Source organism: Ambystoma mexicanum, chromosome 13 (assembly GCF_040938575.1).
Source record: "Ambystoma mexicanum isolate Mex_15411 chromosome 13, UKY_AmexF1_1, whole genome shotgun sequence".
NCBI classification, from domain to species: domain Eukaryota; kingdom Metazoa; phylum Chordata; class Amphibia; order Caudata; family Ambystomatidae; genus Ambystoma; species Ambystoma mexicanum.
This window is the reverse complement of record NC_090938.1, coordinates 671,261,958-671,282,716: the sequence shown is the minus strand read 5'-3', so window position 1 is coordinate 671,282,716 and position 20,759 is coordinate 671,261,958. Positions and strand designations below refer to the sequence as shown.

General features: G+C 48.9%; 1 protein-coding gene across 1 annotated transcript in view; it reads right to left on the bottom strand.

Annotated features, from left to right (window-relative positions):
• Nucleotides 1-20,759, bottom strand: part of CISD3 (CDGSH iron sulfur domain 3) — a 111,906-nt gene that overhangs the window by 65,513 nt on the left and 25,634 nt on the right. The window contains exon 2 of the mRNA XM_069634693.1: nucleotides 18,973-19,095. Within this exon, the coding sequence (XP_069490794.1) occupies nucleotides 18,973-19,095 (123 nt within the window). The remainder of the gene's footprint in view (nucleotides 1-18,972; nucleotides 19,096-20,759) is intronic.

Below are 20,759 nucleotides of genomic sequence, written 5' to 3'. Positions count from 1 at the left end.
AAGTCTAAGGGCTCGACGACGACGACGACTTGCTCGTCGACCTCGGTGTCATTGACGATGCCTATTACCGTTCAGGCGGCAGCGGTGGGCATTCCCCCGTCGACGGAGACTCAGTCCATGGCTTGGCTGCCCGAGGTCTATGACCCGATCCCCCCGGAGGTCTTAACTGCAGCCAGACACGGCCGGCTCAGCGGAAGGAGAAGGTGATCTGGTTCTGCAGCCATCGGATTTAGGCTTACGGCCTTCCACGTCGACTACGACGGCGACGAGTGCAAACGGGGGTGTGGTACCGCTATCATCCACGTTATTGAACCCCCAGACAGTTTTGTCTCTGGATGTGCTTAATACTCTTCGGAAGCTCCTGCAGCGGCTGGATACGCAGTTCCCTCAGCCCGGGACGTCATCGTCACTTTTGTCTGTACCTTCCGTCGACGAGCAAACTTGTACGGCTCAATCGACGACGAAACACCCATCGGCTCCCCAGGCAGTAAAAGATCGTCCTCGAGCACAGGAGGAGGGTGAGTTGTCGGAGTCCGATTCTGTACTGGGTGACTCAGGGTCAGACATCTCCCTGTCACCTTCGAGGGACCCAACATGGAATTCGGATGTAGAGTCTACGAGGAGCCAGTCACAGCCGTCTCCCCCGGATGATGTGGGAGCCTTCCATGCAATGATGGGGAAAGCTTGTTCCGAATTCGGCTTGATTCCGGAGGAGCAGAAGAAAGACTGTTTCCTTTTTGACCATATGGGTCAAAAGAGAAAATCGGTTTTTGCCATCCCGATCCTAGACCACGTGTGGCAAGAAGGTCTCAAAACGATGCGCCATCCGTTCTTGGAGCCCGCCATAAAGGGACGGATCGAGAAAAAGTTTAAAGCTCCGGAGTCCACTCCAAAATGTCTAACATCACAGCCTCTGTCTGACTCGGTGGTGTCGGCGGCAGCGGCTAGGAAGGCCAGGGTCCAGCAAAAATGTTCAACGCCACCTGAAAGCGAGGCTAGGAGACAGGACGCCTTTGGAAAGAAGGTGCTCTTGGTCGGAGCGACGACGGTAAGAGCAGCCAATTCCTTAGCGATCGTGTCACGATATGATAGGGAAATGTGGCACAAATTAGCCCCTATCCTAGAACACCTGCCAGACGAACACCGGAAAGCAGCTATGTTACTGGTGCGGGATGGCGAAGAGGCCTCGAACCACGCTATCAATATCGCAGTTGACCTAGCAGAATCTGGGTTCAAACAAATCAACCATGGAGTAGTTCTTCGTCGGCAAACGTGGCTCAAGTGTTCTACTTTCCGTCCTGAAGTACAGTACAAAGTCCTTGACATGCCATGCGAAGGGGAACACCTGTTTGGCGAAAAGGTTAATGAAGCGCTGAAAGGGATGAAAGAAGACACGGATACTGCTAGGTCCCTCGGCGCCCTTCAAACGGGCAGAAATTTTCGTTCTTTTCGCCCCTTCAGGGGTGCTTCTGGAAACTCCCGCTTTGGAGCCTCGAGGGACCGTGGATTCAACAGGCCCTCTTACTCTTCACAAGGTTTCAGAAGAGCGTCCCAGTCGGCACGTAGAAGCAGGGATTATCAAGCCTCCAGACGGCGAGGCTCAGGTCTGTCGTCAACGAAGACCAAGCAAACCAGCAACCAATGACGGCCTTAGGAACGTCCTGGGGGGTCGAGTCTCTCATCACTTCGACCGATGGAAATGCATCACCACAGATCGATGGGTCCTAGACACGATTCGCATGGGTCATGCGCTGCAATTCAAAGACAAGCCTCCGCGTCTTCCTCCTTTATTCTCGACACAGCCCCACCTCCGAGTCCTACGACAAGAGGCGGCGCTTATGTTGCAAAAAGGGGCGGTAGAGAGAGTTCCTGTAGCACAGGAAGGACAAGGAGTTTATTCCAGGTTCTTTGTTGTAAAAAAGCCAAACGGAAAATGGAGGCCCATTCTCGACCTGAGGGTACTCAACAAGTGGCTAAAGAGCCTAAAATTCAAAATGCTAAAGCTCCAAGAGGTTATCAGGTCGGTGCAACCCATGGATTATCTATCATCACTAGACCTTCAAGATGCTTATTTTCACATTCCAATACGCCCACGACACAGGAGATATTTAAGATTCGTCGTCGGGAGAAAGCATTTTCAGTTCAAGGTCCTCCGTTTCGGGCTCAAGTCCTCCCCCAGGACGTTCACCAAGTGCTTGGCCCCTATAGCGGCCCATTTAAGGAAGGACGGTCATCATGTCTATCCATATCTAGACGACTGGCTGGTCAGAGGTTCATCCAAGGAACAAACACGAGACAGTCTACGAGCCACAATGTCCCTCTTACAGGAACTGGGCTTCGCAATAAACTTCAACAAGTCCTCCGTAGAGCCTTCGAGGACCTTGGTCTTCCTAGGAGCGGAGTTTCATACACACACAAGCCTGGTGAGACCATCCAGCGAAAGAATTCAGAAACTTCAAAACAAGGCGTCGGAATGGAGAGGCGATACCAAGGTCTCGGTGCGCAAGTACATGTCCCTGCTAGGGACCATGTCGTCCTGCATTCCGCTAATAAACAACTGCCGTCTGTTTATGAGGCCTTGCCAGGAATTTCTAGCGGACCGTTGGGCGCAGAGCCGAGGTCGCTGGTCCGACAGACTGGTCGTCGACGAACAACTAGTTCAAGCACTCGGCTGGTGGAGAGTGTCTACTCATCTAACGAAAGGGATGCCTCTACTGGAACCAGAGTTTCAAAAGACGGTGGTGACGGATGCATCGCTGAGCGGATGGGGAGCTCATCTGGGTACGTTACAGGTACAAGGCCGGTGGTCCGTACAGGAGTCCTCCCTGCATATCAACCTGCTAGAACTGAGAGCAGTGCGATGGGCTCTAAAATCTTTTCTTCCGCAACTGAGGGACTCGGTGGTGCGTGTCATGACGGACAACACCACTACGATGTTCTACTTGAGAAAACAAGGAGGGACACGTTCCAGATCCCTATCGACGGAGGCACAGAAAATCTGGCATTGGGCCCTACAACACAACATGAAAATCTTAGCGTTCCACCTACCAGGCGTGAGAAACGTGGAAGCAGATGCCCTCAGCAGAGAAATGAATGAAGTTCACGAGTGGGTACTGAACGACCAGCAACTACAACAAGTATTCAAGAAATGGGGACACCCGTCCATAGACCTGTTTGCAACGAAGAACAACAAAAAATGCCATCAGTACGCAAGCAGATGGCTTCAGAAGGGCTCTCTGGGGGATGCGTTCTCCTTCCCATGGACGAACAAATTCATGTACGCATTCCCTCCATTTCCCCTGGTCCGGAGGACATTGCAATGGATCCTCAGGTACCCATGTCGTGTAATTCTGGTGGCCCCATACTGGCCCAGACAGGTGTGGTTTTCAGACCTGCTACACTTAGCGGCGGCGGAACCGATGAGATTCAAGAAGATCCCCGACCTTCTGTCTCGACAGGACGGTGTTGTTTGGCATCACGACCCGGACAGCCACCAGTTGACGGCCTGGCTCCTGACTTCGCCGAATTTGGTCGGCTAACGATTCCGGAGGACTGCCGGCGTATCCTACAAGCGGCAAGAGCACCTTCCACAAACGCCTCATACGCGTACAAATGGAAAAGTTTCTGTCAATGGTGTGAGGATCAACCAGGCTTGGCCCCACAATCGATTAAGCCAGAACAGCTCCTTCCATACTTGCGGCTCTTAGCTCAAAAGGGCCTGTCGGTATCTTCAATAAAAGTACACCTAGCAGCCATTTCCAGGTTTACTCGTCGACGGCACTCGGCACCTTTGTTCAGCGACCGCCTGATTAAACACTTCCTTAAAGGTCTCTTTCGGAGTTTCCCTCCAGAGAAGAAATTTCCGCCGGAGTGGAGCCTCAATCTGGTCTTAACATCTCTTATGAAGCCTCCTTTTGAGCCAATGTCATCATCCTCTCTAAAGTTTCTGTCGTGGAAACTGGCCTTCCTAGTGGCCATCACTTCAGCACGACGTATTTCAGAAGTTCAGGCTCTAATGGTAGACCCACCATACTTACGATTTTTCAAGAACAAAGTCGTCCTAGCCACTAACCCGCAGTTTATACCAAAAGCTCCTTCGGTGTTCCATAAACACTCCTCTATTGTGTTGCCTACGTTTTTTCCGGAGCCATGCTCGGGAGCGGAGCGCATGCTACACACATTGGATGTAAAAAGGGCTCTTAAGTTTTATCTCCATCGTACGCAACCGTTCAGAGAAACGAGACAACTGTTCGTGGCCTATGGTTTGGGTGCTAAAGGAAAAGCCATTTCAAAGCAAGGACTGTCAAGATGGGTGTCATCTACCATTTCGTACTGCCATTCTAGGGCAGGGAAGCCTCTTCTACGACGGCCAAGAGCTCACTCAACTAGAGCAGCGGCATCGTCGACGGCACTGTGGGCCGGAGTCCCTCTGGGGGACATTTGCATGGCGGCTACCTGGGCGGCTACACACACCTTTACCCGCCATTAGTGCCTGTCGCAGCAACATGCCGAAGATACCCGGATGGGACAGGCGGTGCTTCGACACCTATTCCAGTAAGGTAAGCCCCGGCTGAGGGGTTGCATCCTATGGAATTTGTGACTGTATGTGGTTTGTTTTCCTGTGTTAACTATTACTGATGTATACATGATCATAGGGAACGGGCTTTGCGAACAAAGTATATGGGTTTGCATGCACGCCTCCTCTTTGGGGGTGGTACTGCTGTGTAATCTATTCTAAGCATGTGAATCCATGAAAGATCCAATGCTGGAGAAGGGAATAGTTTCTTACCTGTAACTCCATTTCTCCAGCATTGGTATCTTTCATGGATTCACATGCGCCCACCTGCCTCCCCTGAACATGCAAACCGGTTCCCCCACTACTTTGGGGGCCGAAATCTGAGGGAGCGCGGGGGCGGGGCCTGTATTTATATCATGACGCCCTGACGGCGCGGGCACGCATGATACAAAACGAGGTGGATAGGACGCATAAGCGTCGAAAAAGTTTTCCTACGGGAAAGGGTCTATATAATGTACCGGGGATTCCCAGCCTGACGACGGGGAATATTCTAAGCATGTGAATCCATGAAAGATACCAATGCTGGAGAAATGGAGTTACAGGTAAGAAACTATTCCCTTACAAGCAGTAATCCCCCCGCTCCGAGAAGCCTCACGGCTGGAGGCTGCCATCTTCCCCCGCCGAGGAATGAGGTAAGTGGTGTCCTACTTACCCTCTCCCCTCGCTCCTCCACGCATCCACAGAAATCCCTCCCTGCCCCACTTACCTTCGTTTGAAGTCCATTTCGGGAGCGGGTGCACTTGGAACACTGTCCCCAGCCCGTCCGCTCCAGATCTGTGACAGGCTGACATGGAAAGGAAGAAGGGACTCTCCTTTCCATGGCGGACAATTTTTTGTATACTTTTTTAATGAGCGCCATGGAAAGAATGAAGGGACTACCTGTAGTCCCTTCTCCCGTTTCCTTGGCAACCATTTTTTTTTTAAACGGTTTTTGGTATTTTTATTCAAAGGCCACCATGGAAAGGGAAAACGGACTTCGTTTTCCCTTCCCTGGTGGCCTTTTTTTAACATTGCAAAAATGCTACAGCATTTCTGAACAGAAAAAAATAACTTTTAGTACCCCGGTCTTATGGGCCCGGGGCATTGCCTGACTCGGCGATGCCCCCGCGGCTCAGGGCTTATTGCTTAATTAAGAATTTATCTATAGGATCACACAGACAAATGTAGGACCATGGGGATGTATGCATTTTGTTTCTGTACAGAGTGAAACTTGGTTTAGACTATTCTGATTTTATGATGAAATACTGTGTTTTGTGATGATCTTATAAATTGTTTATTGTGCTTTTATGGTATTGGATACCGAAGTAAACCAGTACTGAACTGAGCACATCGCTAATGGCCAGTTATAACAGGGCCCAATGCGAGGACCTCCTTGCCCTCCAAACACAAACCTAATAGCATGCAAGAAAGGATACAAATCAGTGCAGGAGAGCCAGTGTTATGTTAATGCTATAATTAAAAACATACAATGCAGAGGACAGTGCAGAACATCAGGTGGCTAGGCATTCCGTTGTCAAGAGGCATGCGTGGCTAAAGTGTACTAGTTTTCAGACCGAATCACAAGCTACCCTTCGAGGAGATGCTGTGCTTTTCAGCAAGGAAGAGCCATAAAAAGCTTGAAAAAAGAGAAGACTACTACAATACCTTTAAGAATAAGCAATAGACCACATTTCTGGCAAAACACACCAATGACGAGGAGCGCCTTTAGACTAGCATACTTTGTATGGACAAGGTTACACTTTGAACCCCACTCATTACTCTCAACTTTTGAGGACAGAGACAAAGCACTTTAATGGCTCAGAAAGGCTGCTATACTTTGCTTTCGCCACACAGGCCCTAACACCCAGAGGAGGCACACCCTCAAGATATGGTACCTCCTCCACAAAACAGCGACTCTACAGTTGGGGTCATTAACGGTTTACCTCCTGAAGGAGGACCAATAGCAATTTACCATTGTATGGTAGGGAATCACAACAGACAAGTGGAGCTAAGCACAGTCGAAGCAGGATACTTCATCAACAACACAATCCACCACCACACCATCAAAGATTTCTCTTACATCACCTACGAGCAGAACCGGAAGGAATATCTCTGAAGGGACACATCTTTTTGGTATCCTATAAACAGGAAAATAAGGCCGTACATAACTCATCCAGGTTTTTCCCCCCTAAAATGAATTCCAAATTTCATAGTAATTAGTCTATAGAGTTACCAGTGTTCTTCCAGGACCCAAGTGGAGAGCTCACTTCATACACTTGACATTCGCAGGGCAGTCCTGTTATATTTAGACAAAACAAAAGCACTACACAAAATCAGCCAGATCTTTGTTTCTTGTTGCTACAGGACAGGAAGTGGAAGTGTATCCGGTCAATAACATCTACCATTGCAAGATGTATTATATGCTGTATTCATCTCTGTTGTACAACAGAACTAAGGCCCTTTCTTTCACTCCTAAACTTCACTCAGCTAAAAGTACTCGGGTGACTTTAACCTTCATTACAAGTGTCCCATTTGATTCAATTTGGAAAGCAGTTATTTGGAGTTCAGAATGTAGATTTACACAACACTACTGTGTAGACACACAAGTGCAATCACACTCAAATGTGGGGCACGGTCTACTTAAGACTATTTTCTACCATTCCTTCAGCTCACCCACCACTTAGTTCTGGTACTGCTCTATGCGAATCATGTGAGGCTAAACAGATTCACAATCCTCTGAGACACACGTTACTTACCCAGTAATAGTCTTTCGAGTGGATGTGTCCTCCAACGTATTCCTCATTTTAGATGTATTCCATCCAGCTTTAGCTGCTTCAGAATTTTTTTCCCCCGCAGAGGGCGCCGTGCGTCGGTGTTGTCGAGTCGATGGTCCCTCGAAGGCCTCCGTCGAGGGTGACGTCATCGGGTGTATAAGTAGCACGCGCGGCGCCCGTTGGCTTCAGTTCCGTTTTTCCACAGTATACATTGCTTCAGAGATTCGGAGCGCCTCGAGTCCTGTGAGAATAGCAAATAATATTGAATATGTCCTCGTCATCGACGCCGACCACGACCCCAAGATCGGGTTTCAAAAAGTGCAACTCGTGCAGTTCAAAAATTCTGTTCACAGACCCGGAGCGAGAGTGTTTGTGGTGCCTCGGAGAAGGCCACGACATGGAGGCCTGTATGAAGTGTCAGGCCATGACGGGGAAGGCCTTGCGAGAAAGGAGGGGAAAACTACAGGTAGGTCGCAAATCCGACCGTAAAGCCTCTAGCGTCGAGTCAAGGTCCCGTGTGGGGAAATCTCCTTGACGCGAAAACCATCGGTCCAGGTCCCGAAGCGATTCCTATCGCTTGTCGTCTTCGACGAAAAAAAATCGAAGAAACAACGCCACAGGTCCCCCTCCACCTAGCCCCCGGACGAATCCCCAAAAAGGATGAAATGTCCCACTAAACATTCATCATCCGAAGAATTGGAAGCATTTAGGGTCAAAATGATGGAGGTGTTCGATAAAGCGAAGCCTCGGTCCGCGCTTTCCTCGGAAGCCGGCCGGGAGCGTCATCGCTCCGACACTTGCGCACCCTCGCCCGGGTGATCGGAAGGATAGAGAACCTTCTAGGACGCCGAGTGAGAAAAGCCGCTCGAGTCGAGTCAACCGCTCGAGGTCACTGACGCCGTCCGAGACCGAACACGCCTCGAAGGGCAAGTCTTCGAAGAGCGCCTCACCGTCGGAGACGGGTATTGCGCCAGCGCTATCGACAGCATCAACGCCTTTGTCGACATCGCCCCAAAGCCCTCGACGCCGAAACCACCAGTTCGGCAAAATCAACCAGAAAAAGGGAAAGAACCTGTAATCCCTTCAGGGCCCATTAATACTCCTCCTCCACCTCTCCCAGAAAAGGTTTTCAAATCTCTTCCTAGGAAAGAGTTCTTCAAGTCTCTTACCTCCATTTTTGAGGGACAGGAGAAATCTGATGAAAAGAATGTACCTTTTGGGCTAGAATATGGCACCCCAAATGTCCCGGAATGCCTTATTTCAGAAGAAAGCAGGATGAGGGATTTGAATCACTGAACAATGCAAGTGGTATTGATACATCTCCTGAAAATGACTTTGGTAGACCAGAACCAGGAGAACATGCCAGTCCATCATACCGTCAGCTAATGACAAAGGTAATAGATTATTTAGGATGGGCCAGACCTTCAGCCCAATTCATCCAAGATGATCTAACAGACATATTGGATCATGGTCCTACTGAAGACCCAATACTACCTTTTCACGTAGCCTGGCAAAATAGGGTGGCCAAAAATTGGGAGACTCCGGATTCTATTCCGCCAGTGAATAAATCCCTTACTTCAAAATACCGCCCTGCCAGTAGCGACTCTGGCTATCTGTCTAAACATCCCACTCCCAAGAGTTTGGTCATACAGGCAGCCGCAGCTTCTTACAAACTGGCGTACCCCCCCTCTGGACAGGGACGATAAGCGTGTGGATGGCTGGGCACGGAAGGTATTTCCAGCTGGGAGTATGGCATTAAAATCAGCCAGTACCACATGTGCCTTGGCAAAGTTTTCGTTCACTATGTGGGAGTGCATTGCAACGGCGGCGGAGCACATACCAGAAGGGGACAAAAGGGAAGGATTCCTAGCCATCGTTACAGACGGGAAGGAGGCCATGCAGGAATCCCTTGAATCTGGATTGGACACTGTAGATAGTGCGAGCAGGTCCATGGGCACTAGCACGGTAATGTGCAGATTTGCGTGGTTATGGAAGTCGGGTTTCGCACCAGATGTACAGAACCGTCTCCTGAACATGTCCTTTGACGGGTCTCACCTTTTTGGCAGCAAGGCTGACGAGAGCCTTGAGAGGTTGCATACCTCAAAGGCAGCTGCCAAGTCTTTGGGAGCTGCCATCAGGCAACCTCAGCCTTTTCGTGCACCAGGTCAATATTGGAGGGGACGATCCTATCGTTACTACTCCTCATATGGAAAGGCGAGAGGAATGGCCAGTCAAAGGGGTCAGAGAAAGGCCACTCACGGTGGACGAGGAAAACGTGCAAAGCCAGCTCCAGCTACATCCTCTCTGCCATCAGCGGCTGCAGCAACCGCCTCAAAACCACTTTGAGGATGTGCAGCACAAGACACCTGTAGGAGGCAGGCTGTCACAGCATCTGCAAGAATGGCGAGCCATTACTTCAGATGCTTGGGCTCTAGAAATAGTAACCCAAGGTTACTGCCTTCCTTTTCTAACGCAACCTCAAAGCAATCCACCAAGGAGACACCCTTTGAAGTTTTCAAAGCCGCTCCTACAGCAGGAAGTTTTAACCCTGCTGGAGAAAGGCGCTATAGAACTGGTACCTGCAGCGGAGAGGATCCAAGGGATGGTACTCCCCGTATTTTTTGATCCCCAAAAAGGACGGAGGACTGAGGCCCATCCTGGGCTTAAGAAACTTGAACAAGTTCCTCAGGAAAGACAAGCTCAGGATGGTAACCCTTTCTCAGATCCTTCAGGCCCTTCAACTTCGGGTTTGGTTGGTGTCATTGGGCCTCCAGGATGCTTATTTTCATGTGCCGATTCATCTCAAGCACAGAAAATACCTGAGGTTCGTAGTTGGCGACTCACACTTTCAGTTTCGAGTCCTGCCATTCGGATTGACCTCCGCCCTGAGGGTCTTCACTAAACCGATGGTAGTGGTGGCAGCACAACTCAGGAGAGGGGGGATTCACGTCTACCGCTACCTGGACGATTGGCTGATCAGAGCACGTTCTGCCGAACAGGCACTGGATCACCTGAAAGTCACCTGCCACTTCCTGCACAGACTGGGCTTCTCCCTCAATTTCAAGAAGTCACAAATGACACCTTCTCAACGGCTCCAATATATAAGAGCTGTATTAGACATCCCTAGGAAAGAGCTCACCTCCCAGGTCGAGGGCTCAAGACATTCTTCAGATGGTTTCCAAATTCCAAAATGCCCAAAATCTTCAGGCCTACGACTTCTTAAGGTTACTCGGCCTCATGGCATCCTGCATCTTTCTGGTGCCAGAGGCACGTCTGAGAACGAGATCCCTTCAGTGGGCTTCAAAGACTCAATGGTCCTAGACGCCTCACTCAAGGGATGGGGAGCTCATGCCAACGATCTTACAATCAGCGGTCGTCGCTCTCCATCGGAGTCCAAACTACACATCAACCTTCTGGAGCTGAGAGCAATCAGACTAGCGCTGAAAGCTTTCCTGCCATCTGTCAGAGGAAAGAATGTCCTGATAATGACGGACAACACAGTGGCCAATGCATTATCTAAACAAAAGAGGAGGTGTAGGGTCACTACCTCTGTGCAGAGAGCCAATGCAACTCTGGTATTGGGCAATTCAAGAAGGAATCTCTTTAACGGCAGTTCACCTAGCCAGGGAAGAGAATATGACGGCAGATGCTCTGAGCAGGCAGAGCACGGTGTCCCACGAATGGGAACTGGCTCAGGAAGTCATTCAAGAGATCTTCGCCCTTTGGGGAACCCCTCAAGTGGACCTATTTACGACCGGAATCAACCGGAAGTGCGAAAGGTATTGCTCAAGGGAATTTCCCCCGAGAGGAGCCCTGGGGGACGCGTTCATAGTGGAGTGGAATTTCCCACTATTGTACGCGTTCCTTCCGATTCCCGTCATTCCTAAGGTCATCAGGAGACTGAGACGCTTCGGGAGCCGCATGATCCTAATTGCCCCGCATTGGGCCAGGAGAACGTGGTATCTGGACCTTCTAGACATATCCATCTGTCCCCCAGTACGTCTTCCTCAGAGAGAGAACCTTCTCTCTCAAATGGAGGGTCAGGTTCTCCATCCAGAGGTCAAAACGCTCAACCTTCACGCTTGGTATCTGAAAGGCTGAGATACAAGTATTGGAACCTTCCAGATGACGTCATGGAGGTGTTGCTTTCAGCAAGAACGCCAGCAACAAAGTCTCTATACCGTTGCCGCTGGAAAAAGTTTTGCAACTGGTGCAGAGAAAAGAATGTCGATCCTTTTCTATGTTCTGTTCCAGAAGTACTGTTCTTCCTCCTGACCCTAGCACATAGAGGTCTAAATGTTGGAAACATTAAAGGTTATCTTGCGGCACTTTCCATCTTCAAGCGCTCGTTGGAAAAATGCTCTTACTTCAAAATTCCTTTGATAGTACAATTCTTAAAAGGACTCACTAATGTGTTTCATGCTTACCCATTTCAAGTGCCAATTTGGGATCTCAATTTGGTCCTAAAATTCTATTTAGGATCTCAATTTGGTCCTAAAATTCTTATCGTGTGCCCCTTTTGAGCCTTTGCACACTTGTCCATTAAGATTACTGACATGCAAAACTCCTTTCCTAGTTGCTTTAACATCTGCAAGAATAGTGAGCGAATTGCAGGCACTGTCTTCTAGGCCACCCTATACTGTGTTCCATAAGGACAGAGTTGTGTTGAGGGTTAATCAGATACCCTTAAGTGGTATCTGATTTTCATTCAAGTCAGAGAATTGTCTTACCTGCATTCTATCCTCCACCTCATCCTAGTAAGGAGGAGGAAAGATTACACAGGTTGGATCCGAAAACAGCTTTAAGCTTTTACATCTCTAGGCTTTCTAAGCTTAGAGTGGGCAATCAACTGTTTATTGGCTACACAGGAAAGAAATCGGGTCAGTCAATGACAAAGCAAACAATATCACGCTGGATTGTGCTTTGTATTTCAGAATGATACAGATTAGCACAAAAAGACCCACCAGAATGTCTAAGGGCTCATTCCACCACAGGCATCACCTCTTCAACAGCCTTACAAAGAGGTGTTCCTATAAGGTCCATTTGTGAAGCAGCAACTTGGTCCTCGCTGCAAACATTCTCAAAATTCTATAGCCTGTATGCTTCCCAGTCCAAGGAGCTTCATTTTGGTAAAGCAGTACTATACTCAGCTATCTAAGGGTATCGAAAAATCTAACCCCTCCTCCAGAGGAATTGTCCATACTGCTTTGGGAGTCTATCTAAGATGAGGAATACGTTGGAGGACACAATCCACTCGAAGAACAAGTTACTTACCAACTGGTAATGTTCTTTCAATTGGATGTTTCTCCAACGTATTCCTCATCGCCCTCCCATCCTACCCCTCTGTAGATTTTTCCGGGCTATTGCCACTCCAACTCTCGCAAGGCAAATACCTGTCTGTCGGCACAGTCTACACAGTGAGAAATCAATAATGAAGGGGGAAAAACAGAACAGAGGCCAACGGGTGTCGCGCGTGCTACTTATACACCCGATGACATCACCCTCGATGGAGGCCTTCAATGGACCATCGACTCGACGACATCGACGCATGGCGTCCTCTGCCGAAATTTGTTTCCGAAGCAGCTAAAGCTGGATGGAATACATCTAAGATGAAGAATACGTTGGAGGAACATCCAATCGAAAGAACGTTACCAGTTGGTAAGTAAGTTGTTCTTCACTGGTTTTTATCTGTCTAGTCATGTGCACCCCACATGAAAGTACTACACACCCTTTGATTACTCAACTCATGCAGTTAATTCCATGTCAGAAAAGGAAACAGACTAATGAAGCCAATGCAGGAAGGATCATGGGTTTGGATAGTATACAATGCCCTTGACCATGTCCTTTTACTTTGGACGTAAACAACTTGTACTATTCCAGACCAACCACTAAATGGAGGGCTATGCAAAGCTTCTGACTACAAAGATAAAGCATACAGGGGGACTATTACTGTGTAAGCAACATCTTCCTTTTCTTAATAGTCGATTTACATCTATAATCATAACACACGTCTATGTGATCACTATGTACCAGAAAAACTGCATACAGAAATTCCAAATTTGCAAAAATTTCCAAAAATGCAGGCGCGCAGTGTTCACATAGATGTCTCATCTATTGCACAATGGCCCAATCCCGTCCTTGCGACTGCGGGGGGACACCCCTGTAGCCCCCAAACCCCTTATCGGTGTAAGCGGAGCAGGGACACACCCGCAACCCCTGATCCCTTTGTGCGTTGTAATGGGGATTCATCATACTCTTAGTCCCGTCCCCTTTCCTCCACACTTGTGGGACATCTCTGTCCTGTGGGACGGGACTGGAGCACTTTGTAAAAAGCATCCACATTTTTTTCAAAAATGTGTCCCTCCTCTCTTTCCTGCGCAGGGCCCGGCATGCAGCCGTAACCCCGCCCACCTTGGCTCTGCCCCGCGCATCGCCCACCAGTCCTTTTCTCCACTCGGATCGGGGCCGGACGCACTTGCATCCTCGGAAGATTTTCATCCCTTTTTTCCTCTGTAGCTCTCCCTAGCGTTCGTTTACTAGTCTATCTATGTCTTTCAAATTAGACTTTCCAGATTGTTCATCGTGTCTCCGTCGCTTCGCTAGGGCGGATCCCCATCCTCTTTGTTTAAAGTGTTAGGGTCCGGATCACCGTTGGGACTCCTATTTTTACTGTGACTCCCTTTCGGTCCGGGCACTTCAACGTGGGTTGGAGCGGTGTTCCGACGAACTCCTCCTTCGCATTTTCAGGCGTTCATCGACGAGAAGAAAAAACACCCGGTAAGTTCTTTACTTTTCAGAGCACCCCGATCGGGGGATACCTTCCCGGGTTCCACTCAGTCCGGGAGGGGCGTTGATCGCTCTGTTACCGGGGTTCGCCCTGAGGTGCCCGTTGGGCCTAATAATTCTACCAGAGTTTTCTCCGAGGGTCTCCGTAAGGGGCCTGTGAACACCAGAGTACGCTCCGAGGCCCCTCCTGTGGGGGCTGTTTGTAGACCCAGTTCTACTGAGTCATGGGGTACCGGATTTCGCTCTGAGGCCTCTCTGTCGGCTTCCCTCAAAAACAAAACTGGCGTGCGCCCCGAGGCCTCGGCTGGACTTGTAGTAACCGAACGGATGTTCGAGGCCCGCGCAGAAAAGGCTGTTACCGGGCCTGGGTCCGAGGTCCCTCATACAGAGGCTAAAGCTACCAACAGTTCTGAGAGGCCAGTCAAGGCTTTGTCAGTGAAAGTGCACCGTTCCCGCTCTTGTGGTGACACCAGATCTGTTGAGGGGGCAAAGAACCAAAGTTCTTCTTTTACCGGCAGTGCCTAGGTCCTTCCTTCGAAGGCTCAGTTGGCGGTTGGTATGTCACAAAAACATTCCAGGCCTCATAGTACCGGCTTGGTTGAGGTTCTTTATGTTGAGGCTAAGATTAAGACCCCTGATCCATAGACGGGGACCCCTGCCTCACTTCCTCAAGTGCCGCAGTTCCCCTCAGATGAGGACAAAAAGGCGCCCGTTCCCGCCACGACCATGGCGGCCATTTTAGGTGAAGCTTTCAGCCTTAGGACTGATTTTCTGGTGGCTATTACTTCTATTAGGAGAGTTAGTGAACTGCAGGCTCTCTCGAATCAAGAGCCATTTATTTATATTCAGAAGAACAAGTGGTTTTGTGCCCACACCCATGTTTTGCTCTTACATTAATTTCTAAGTTGCATGTGAACCAATGCATTGAACTTCCAATTTTACACTGGATGTTAGGAGGGCAGTGCTGTATTAAAACACTAATGAAAACAGACCAATTCTTTGTCTCTTTTGCTGCTGGTAGAGAAGGGGGCCTTGTCTCTAAGTCGGCATTCTCTCAACTACGCCATCGGCTTCTGGTGTAGGGCTCGGTCTCTTGCGTGAACCTAAGGTCCCTTGTGCGCATCTTTACCGGCCGGTTTATGATTGGAACGCCCGGATGCCTCTTCCGCACAATGTTTTGTTGCGTAGTCGGAGAGCATGTCGGCCTGGTGGTTCCAGAGGCTTCTGGGCCTCATGGCCTCGTGTGTACTGGCTCTTCCTCTTGCTCATCTCAAAATGAGACGGACCCAGATGGCCCTTCGGAATTCATGGCGTCAGGCAGTGGATCCGGATTCCATGCGGATAATGATTTCGGATTCCATGAGAGTGGACCTGGATTGGTGGTCATCTCTCAGCAATCTCTCTGGGGGTGCGGGGTTTCAGGACTCCTTCCTCCTCGGGAGGGGTGTGACGTTAGATCTTCCTCAGGTCTCGGACCTCTGGTCGCCTCAGGATGAGCTCCTGCACATAAATCACTTGGAGCTTCTGGCGATCTTCCTCGCGCTCAGGACGTTCAGACCGCTTTTTGTCAACAAGGTGGTCCGCATAAGAACGGACAATGTGGTATCAATGTATTACATAATCAAGCAAGGGGGAATGAAGTCTCCCCCCCTCGTGGACCTGTCCATCCAGATTTGGGAGTGGGACGTGCTTCATGGTGTCTGGCTGCTTGCAGTGCACATCCCGGGCCAGCTGAATGTCACAGCAGATGCCCTCAGCCGGCAGACAGTGGTCAGCTACGAGTGGGAGTTGAAGGCGGAGGTCCTCTCATGGATTTTCTCGCGTTGGGGCACACCGGAGGTGGACCTCTTCGCCACAGTGGTAAACAAGAAGCTTCCTCAGTATGCCTCTAGAGGGGGGCAGGGAGCCTCCTCTCTGGGGGATGCTCTCGAGATTCCATGGCACAACATGAGAGCTTAGGCATTCCCGCCTCTGCCTCTAGTTCATCAAGCAATTTGGAAGTTGAAGAACTCTGTGAACTGTTCCCTTCTACTGATAGCCCTGTGGTGGCCGGCCAGGTTTTGGTTCACAGAACGTCAACACCTGTCGGTGTATCCGCAGATCAGGTTACCAGTAACTCCCGATCTTCTTCACCAAGGGCAACAACAGATGTGGCACCCCTCCCCACAATCGCTCAGCTTGGCGGCATGGTGCCTGAGTTCAAGTCTTTAGAGCATCTGAGTTTGTCTGCGGATAACATGCGCATTATCCAGGCAGCCAGGAAACCCTCGACCAGATCTCAATACAGGAGTAAATGGCTCAGGTTCTGTCATTTGTGTTTGGAGAAGAAGTTGGATCCGAGGGTAGCCACGATTGACACGGTGCTGTCCTTCGTGTCCTCCCTAGCAGTGTCAGGGGTTCATGTTCTGTCATGCAGGGCTTACCTCTCAGCGGTTTCCGCTTACCTTTCTACAGACCTGTTTTCTTATTCTCTAACTAACCCAGTGGTGAAGAGGCATTTTGCTGGCTTGACACGCCTCTACCCTCCGGTTCGTAATCCGCACCCGCCATGGGACCTAAATGTAGTCCTGACGGCGCTGTGCCATAAACCCTTTGAACCAATGGCTACGGTAGACCTCAAGTACTTGTCTTGGAAAGTGTCCTTTCTGGTCGCCGTTACGTCAGCAAGGAGATTGAGTGAGCTCCAGGCATTGTCGGTGGAGCATCCTTTCTTGGTCTTTCACAAGGACAAGGTAGTCCTTCGGACAAACCCGGCTTTCCTACCGAAGGTAGTGACCGAATTCCATCTGAATCAGTCGATCTCCCTTCCGGTCTTTTTTCCGAACCCTGCCTCAGAGGCTGAAAGAGTTCTACACTGTCTTGATGTCCGAACAGCTCTTAAGTTCTACATGGACAGGACTTCCGAGCTTAGGAGTTCTTCTGAACTTTTTGTGACCTTCGGTAACACTCAGGGCAAGCCGGCGTCTAAGGCATCTATTTCCAGGTGGAATGCCGCCTGCATCACGGAGCCTTTCACCGTCCAAAGGCTGAAACCTCCTAAAGGTATCCATGCACACCTGATGCGGGGCAAGGCAGCCGCGGTTGCTTTTCAGAAATATGTTCCTTGGGAGTCCATCGCTAGGGCAGCTACTTGGGCCTCCCCATCTGCTTTCTGTAAGCATTACTGTCTCGACATGAGCTCTAGAGCTGACACTCAGTTTGGTCAGGCTGTGCTGAAGAACCTGTTTCAGTAAGGGGTATTTCCATCCACCCGTAGTTCCTGTAAGGAGTGCTTGGGAATCTCCCACAAGTATGGAGGAAAGGGGACGGGGCATAGGAGTATTACCAGGTTACTCACCATAGTGACCACCTTACTCCTAGTCCATAGTCCCCTTTCCTCCATACGCGCGCCCGCCGTCCCCTCTAATAAGGTTCCTCTTTTATTGCTAATGGGTCTTTGACCCGGTGATAGAAAAGGACTGATGGGCGATGCGCGGGGTGGAGCCAAGGTGGCCGGGGTTACGGTCGCGTGCCGGGCCCCGCGCAGGAAAGAGAGGAGGGACACATTTTTGAAAAAAATGTGGATGCTTTTTACAAAGTGCTCCGGTCCCGTCCCACAGGACGGAGAGATGTCCCACAAGTATGGAGGAAAGGGGACTATGGACTAGGAATAAGGTGGTCACTAGGGTGAGTAACCTGGTAATTTTCGTTTACTGGGAATGCACAGTAAACATATCTTCTTTTTTTCTCTGTATTTTGGTAGGATACCTCATAAAACATGGCATATACATTTATGCCAGTCTTAGCCTGAGAAACAGCTACAATTCTGAAGGGGAAGCAAAGGCCGTTTACCCCAATGGAGTCACTGATGTCACATCCCATTATCCTATCTCAATCAGAATATGTGGTTCAATGTTACAAACATTTGAATGTTATGGTGCGTTGTATAAAATTAAATGAGCATCAAGCCCAGTGTGTTTTAGGCACAGAGTCAAGGATACAAACCTTTTATCACAGACATATTTGTCTGATATGGTAATCTGTGGTCATTCATATGTTCCCAAAAAGAGCTTTTATTTTATGCAAAAAGGCTGCAACCCTCACTGGTGTTATTTGTCTCACTCACCTCTTTCATAGGGTATTTTGAAAGAGTACAATAGGAGTTTACCAGACTGTCTTGGAATGATTCTGGTCAGAAAAGAATGAAAACGTTATTCTGGGTTGGTTGATGTACTTTTGGATCCAGGACTGCATGTTGCTATCCAAAGGCCAGGCCCAAAAGGTCACTTTTTCGTTCTTCCCTTCCCAATTTCAGGCCGCCCCCTTGCACCTGCACCAGCCTTCTGCTCTGCAGCACCCGCAACCCCTACGTTACCCTGCCTCTCCCATCTACCTCCCCGGCCCCATCCACGATTCCACTCTCCAGACTGCTGACAAAGCTTGTATGCATCACGCTTCAAGGTCTGTAGACCACAATTGCTTGGTAAGGCAATGTAGTGTTTTTATTATGACTAACATAAGCAACAAACGTGATCATAAATTATCTTTGTAGTTTGACTCATTTTAAAATTTTACGATGTTAGCACAATTAAGTAATTAATTCTTCATAGCTGCTTTTCGAGAGGGAAACACCAGTCCTTATCCCCCTGATGCCCAATCCTCCATCCACAAGATAGCGTTTTCTTATCCTCTGGTTGTGCAGCTGTCACCAATGTCTGGGGTAGCTCTAGCAAATACATACATGACATCAAGACCATCTCCCATATAGGAAGAGAGCACATTCGATCGGCATATGATGCACTGGGTACAGCCAGTTGGTAATATTAGTTTAAAAGTGTCAGTCTTTTTATAGGCAGATCTCAGAATTTTACTAGTTACCTGTTTCTTGCTGTGCCCACACGCACACCAAGCATACTGCTTCCCAGCGTTCAGCTCTACTTCGAACGGTTGCTTAGCTGCAATTACTGGTGGCGGAGAAGGATCCCCTGCATACCTACGAACCTGCAAGGGATGAAAGGAGGATCTTCAAAGCATTGTTTTGGAGCAGCAGCACACCATCACCTAAGCTAACACTGCATTGCTGCTGGGTGGATGCGGTGCAGTGCCTACATTTCTGTATGGGTGCACGATTCCTCCCACAGATTACTCATCCTTGAAATTTCCATTGGATGCTTTGTAGACCTTAATCTTTCCAGATATGTTATTTTTCTTAGTATTTTTACTTCAAACCACTGCCGTTTGCATGGTCTCTAGGTGCTCTGGCAGACAATGGGTGAGTTTGATTCATTGGGAGGAAAGGGAAAGGCAAGTTTGCAGTGCTTTGTGGTAGGTTGCAGATTAGTACCCAGATTACTGCGTGCCTGTAAGCTTTTTATGTGAGAAGCATAGGAGGTGCCAAAGGCTTTGTGTCCAGAGTGGTTGCCTCTGGGTTATAGTGTGGGGGTGTGTTGGGCAGGGGCTTAGTATCCTAATTGTAGTTAAATAAAACAGTATGCGAGTGGCTGGTTGGTGTTTGATAAGACGGACAAAAATGTATGTTTAGTAAAAAAAAAAAATGTAGGGAATAATCTTGGTTTCCGTAGTCTTTTAAATGATTGGTCTTACTGTCAGTGGCGTTATGGGGAAAGGCATTTGGCTTTAGTTGTTGATGCGTCAAGATGTCCTGTGCTGAGGTATAGGTATTCTGTGAGACAGGCAAGGCATTCTCTTCTAGTTTTTGTGGTACCTTGATGTGATGTCCTTACGTTGTGCTCTAGGCAGGGGTTGCAAGCTGGTACAGTGTTCCCTTAGGTTATGTCTGCACATGACAGTCAAACTATTGAGGAGTGTTTACGCCTCTTGATGGGTTGAGGTTAAACTTTGTTAAGCATTGAAGAGTCACATTTTTCAGACTTTTATAAATAAATTGAAGTGGTCCTGTAGCGTGCAGATTTCCCTTGGTAGTGTTTCTTCAGTTTTTGCCCAGCATAATGGGAAATGGGGTTCCCCTCTGTGTCTTTCTCTGCAAAATGTCTGGTTTCTAATAGCCTGACGTTTCTTGGTCTCAAGTCGCTGGTCGGTTGGCAGAGATTTTGCTTCAGAGGAATTCCTTGAAGTGCACTGTGGACAATCTATAGGGCTTTGAACTGGATCCTTTTTTGGATTGATTGCCAGTGGAGGATACAGAGTGGCAGTGTTATGTGTTCCCTCCTCTTGAGCCTCAGTAGTAGTCTAGCTGCTTTGCTTTGGAACAGTTGAACATTTTTTGTGAGGTAGTCTGGCATACATGGGTAAGTGCTGTTTGCCTGGTCGATTACTGCAAGAATCAGGACAATGAAGGCCGGTACTCTGTGTGTGAAGGAGAGGTATGGCAAAAATCGAGCACAGGTGGAAGAAACTCTTTTTGACTATTGCATATGGGGTTCCAGCGTGAGTCGGTTTTCATTAACATTAATATGCTTAGGTTCTTGTAAATTTTAGATAGTTTAGTGCAGTTACCCATTTCCAAAGGCCATGGCAGAGGGGTTTCCATGTCCGGCGTGCAGTGAGACTATTTGTTTTTTCTTTTTTGCCGGTTGAGTTTTAAGTTGTTGGCAGTCATCCATTCGCTCATTGGAGTAAGGCAATTTCCGAGTGTGATGCTTGAGTTTCCGTTATCAGTCATTCTGTATGATTGGTGGGTCATC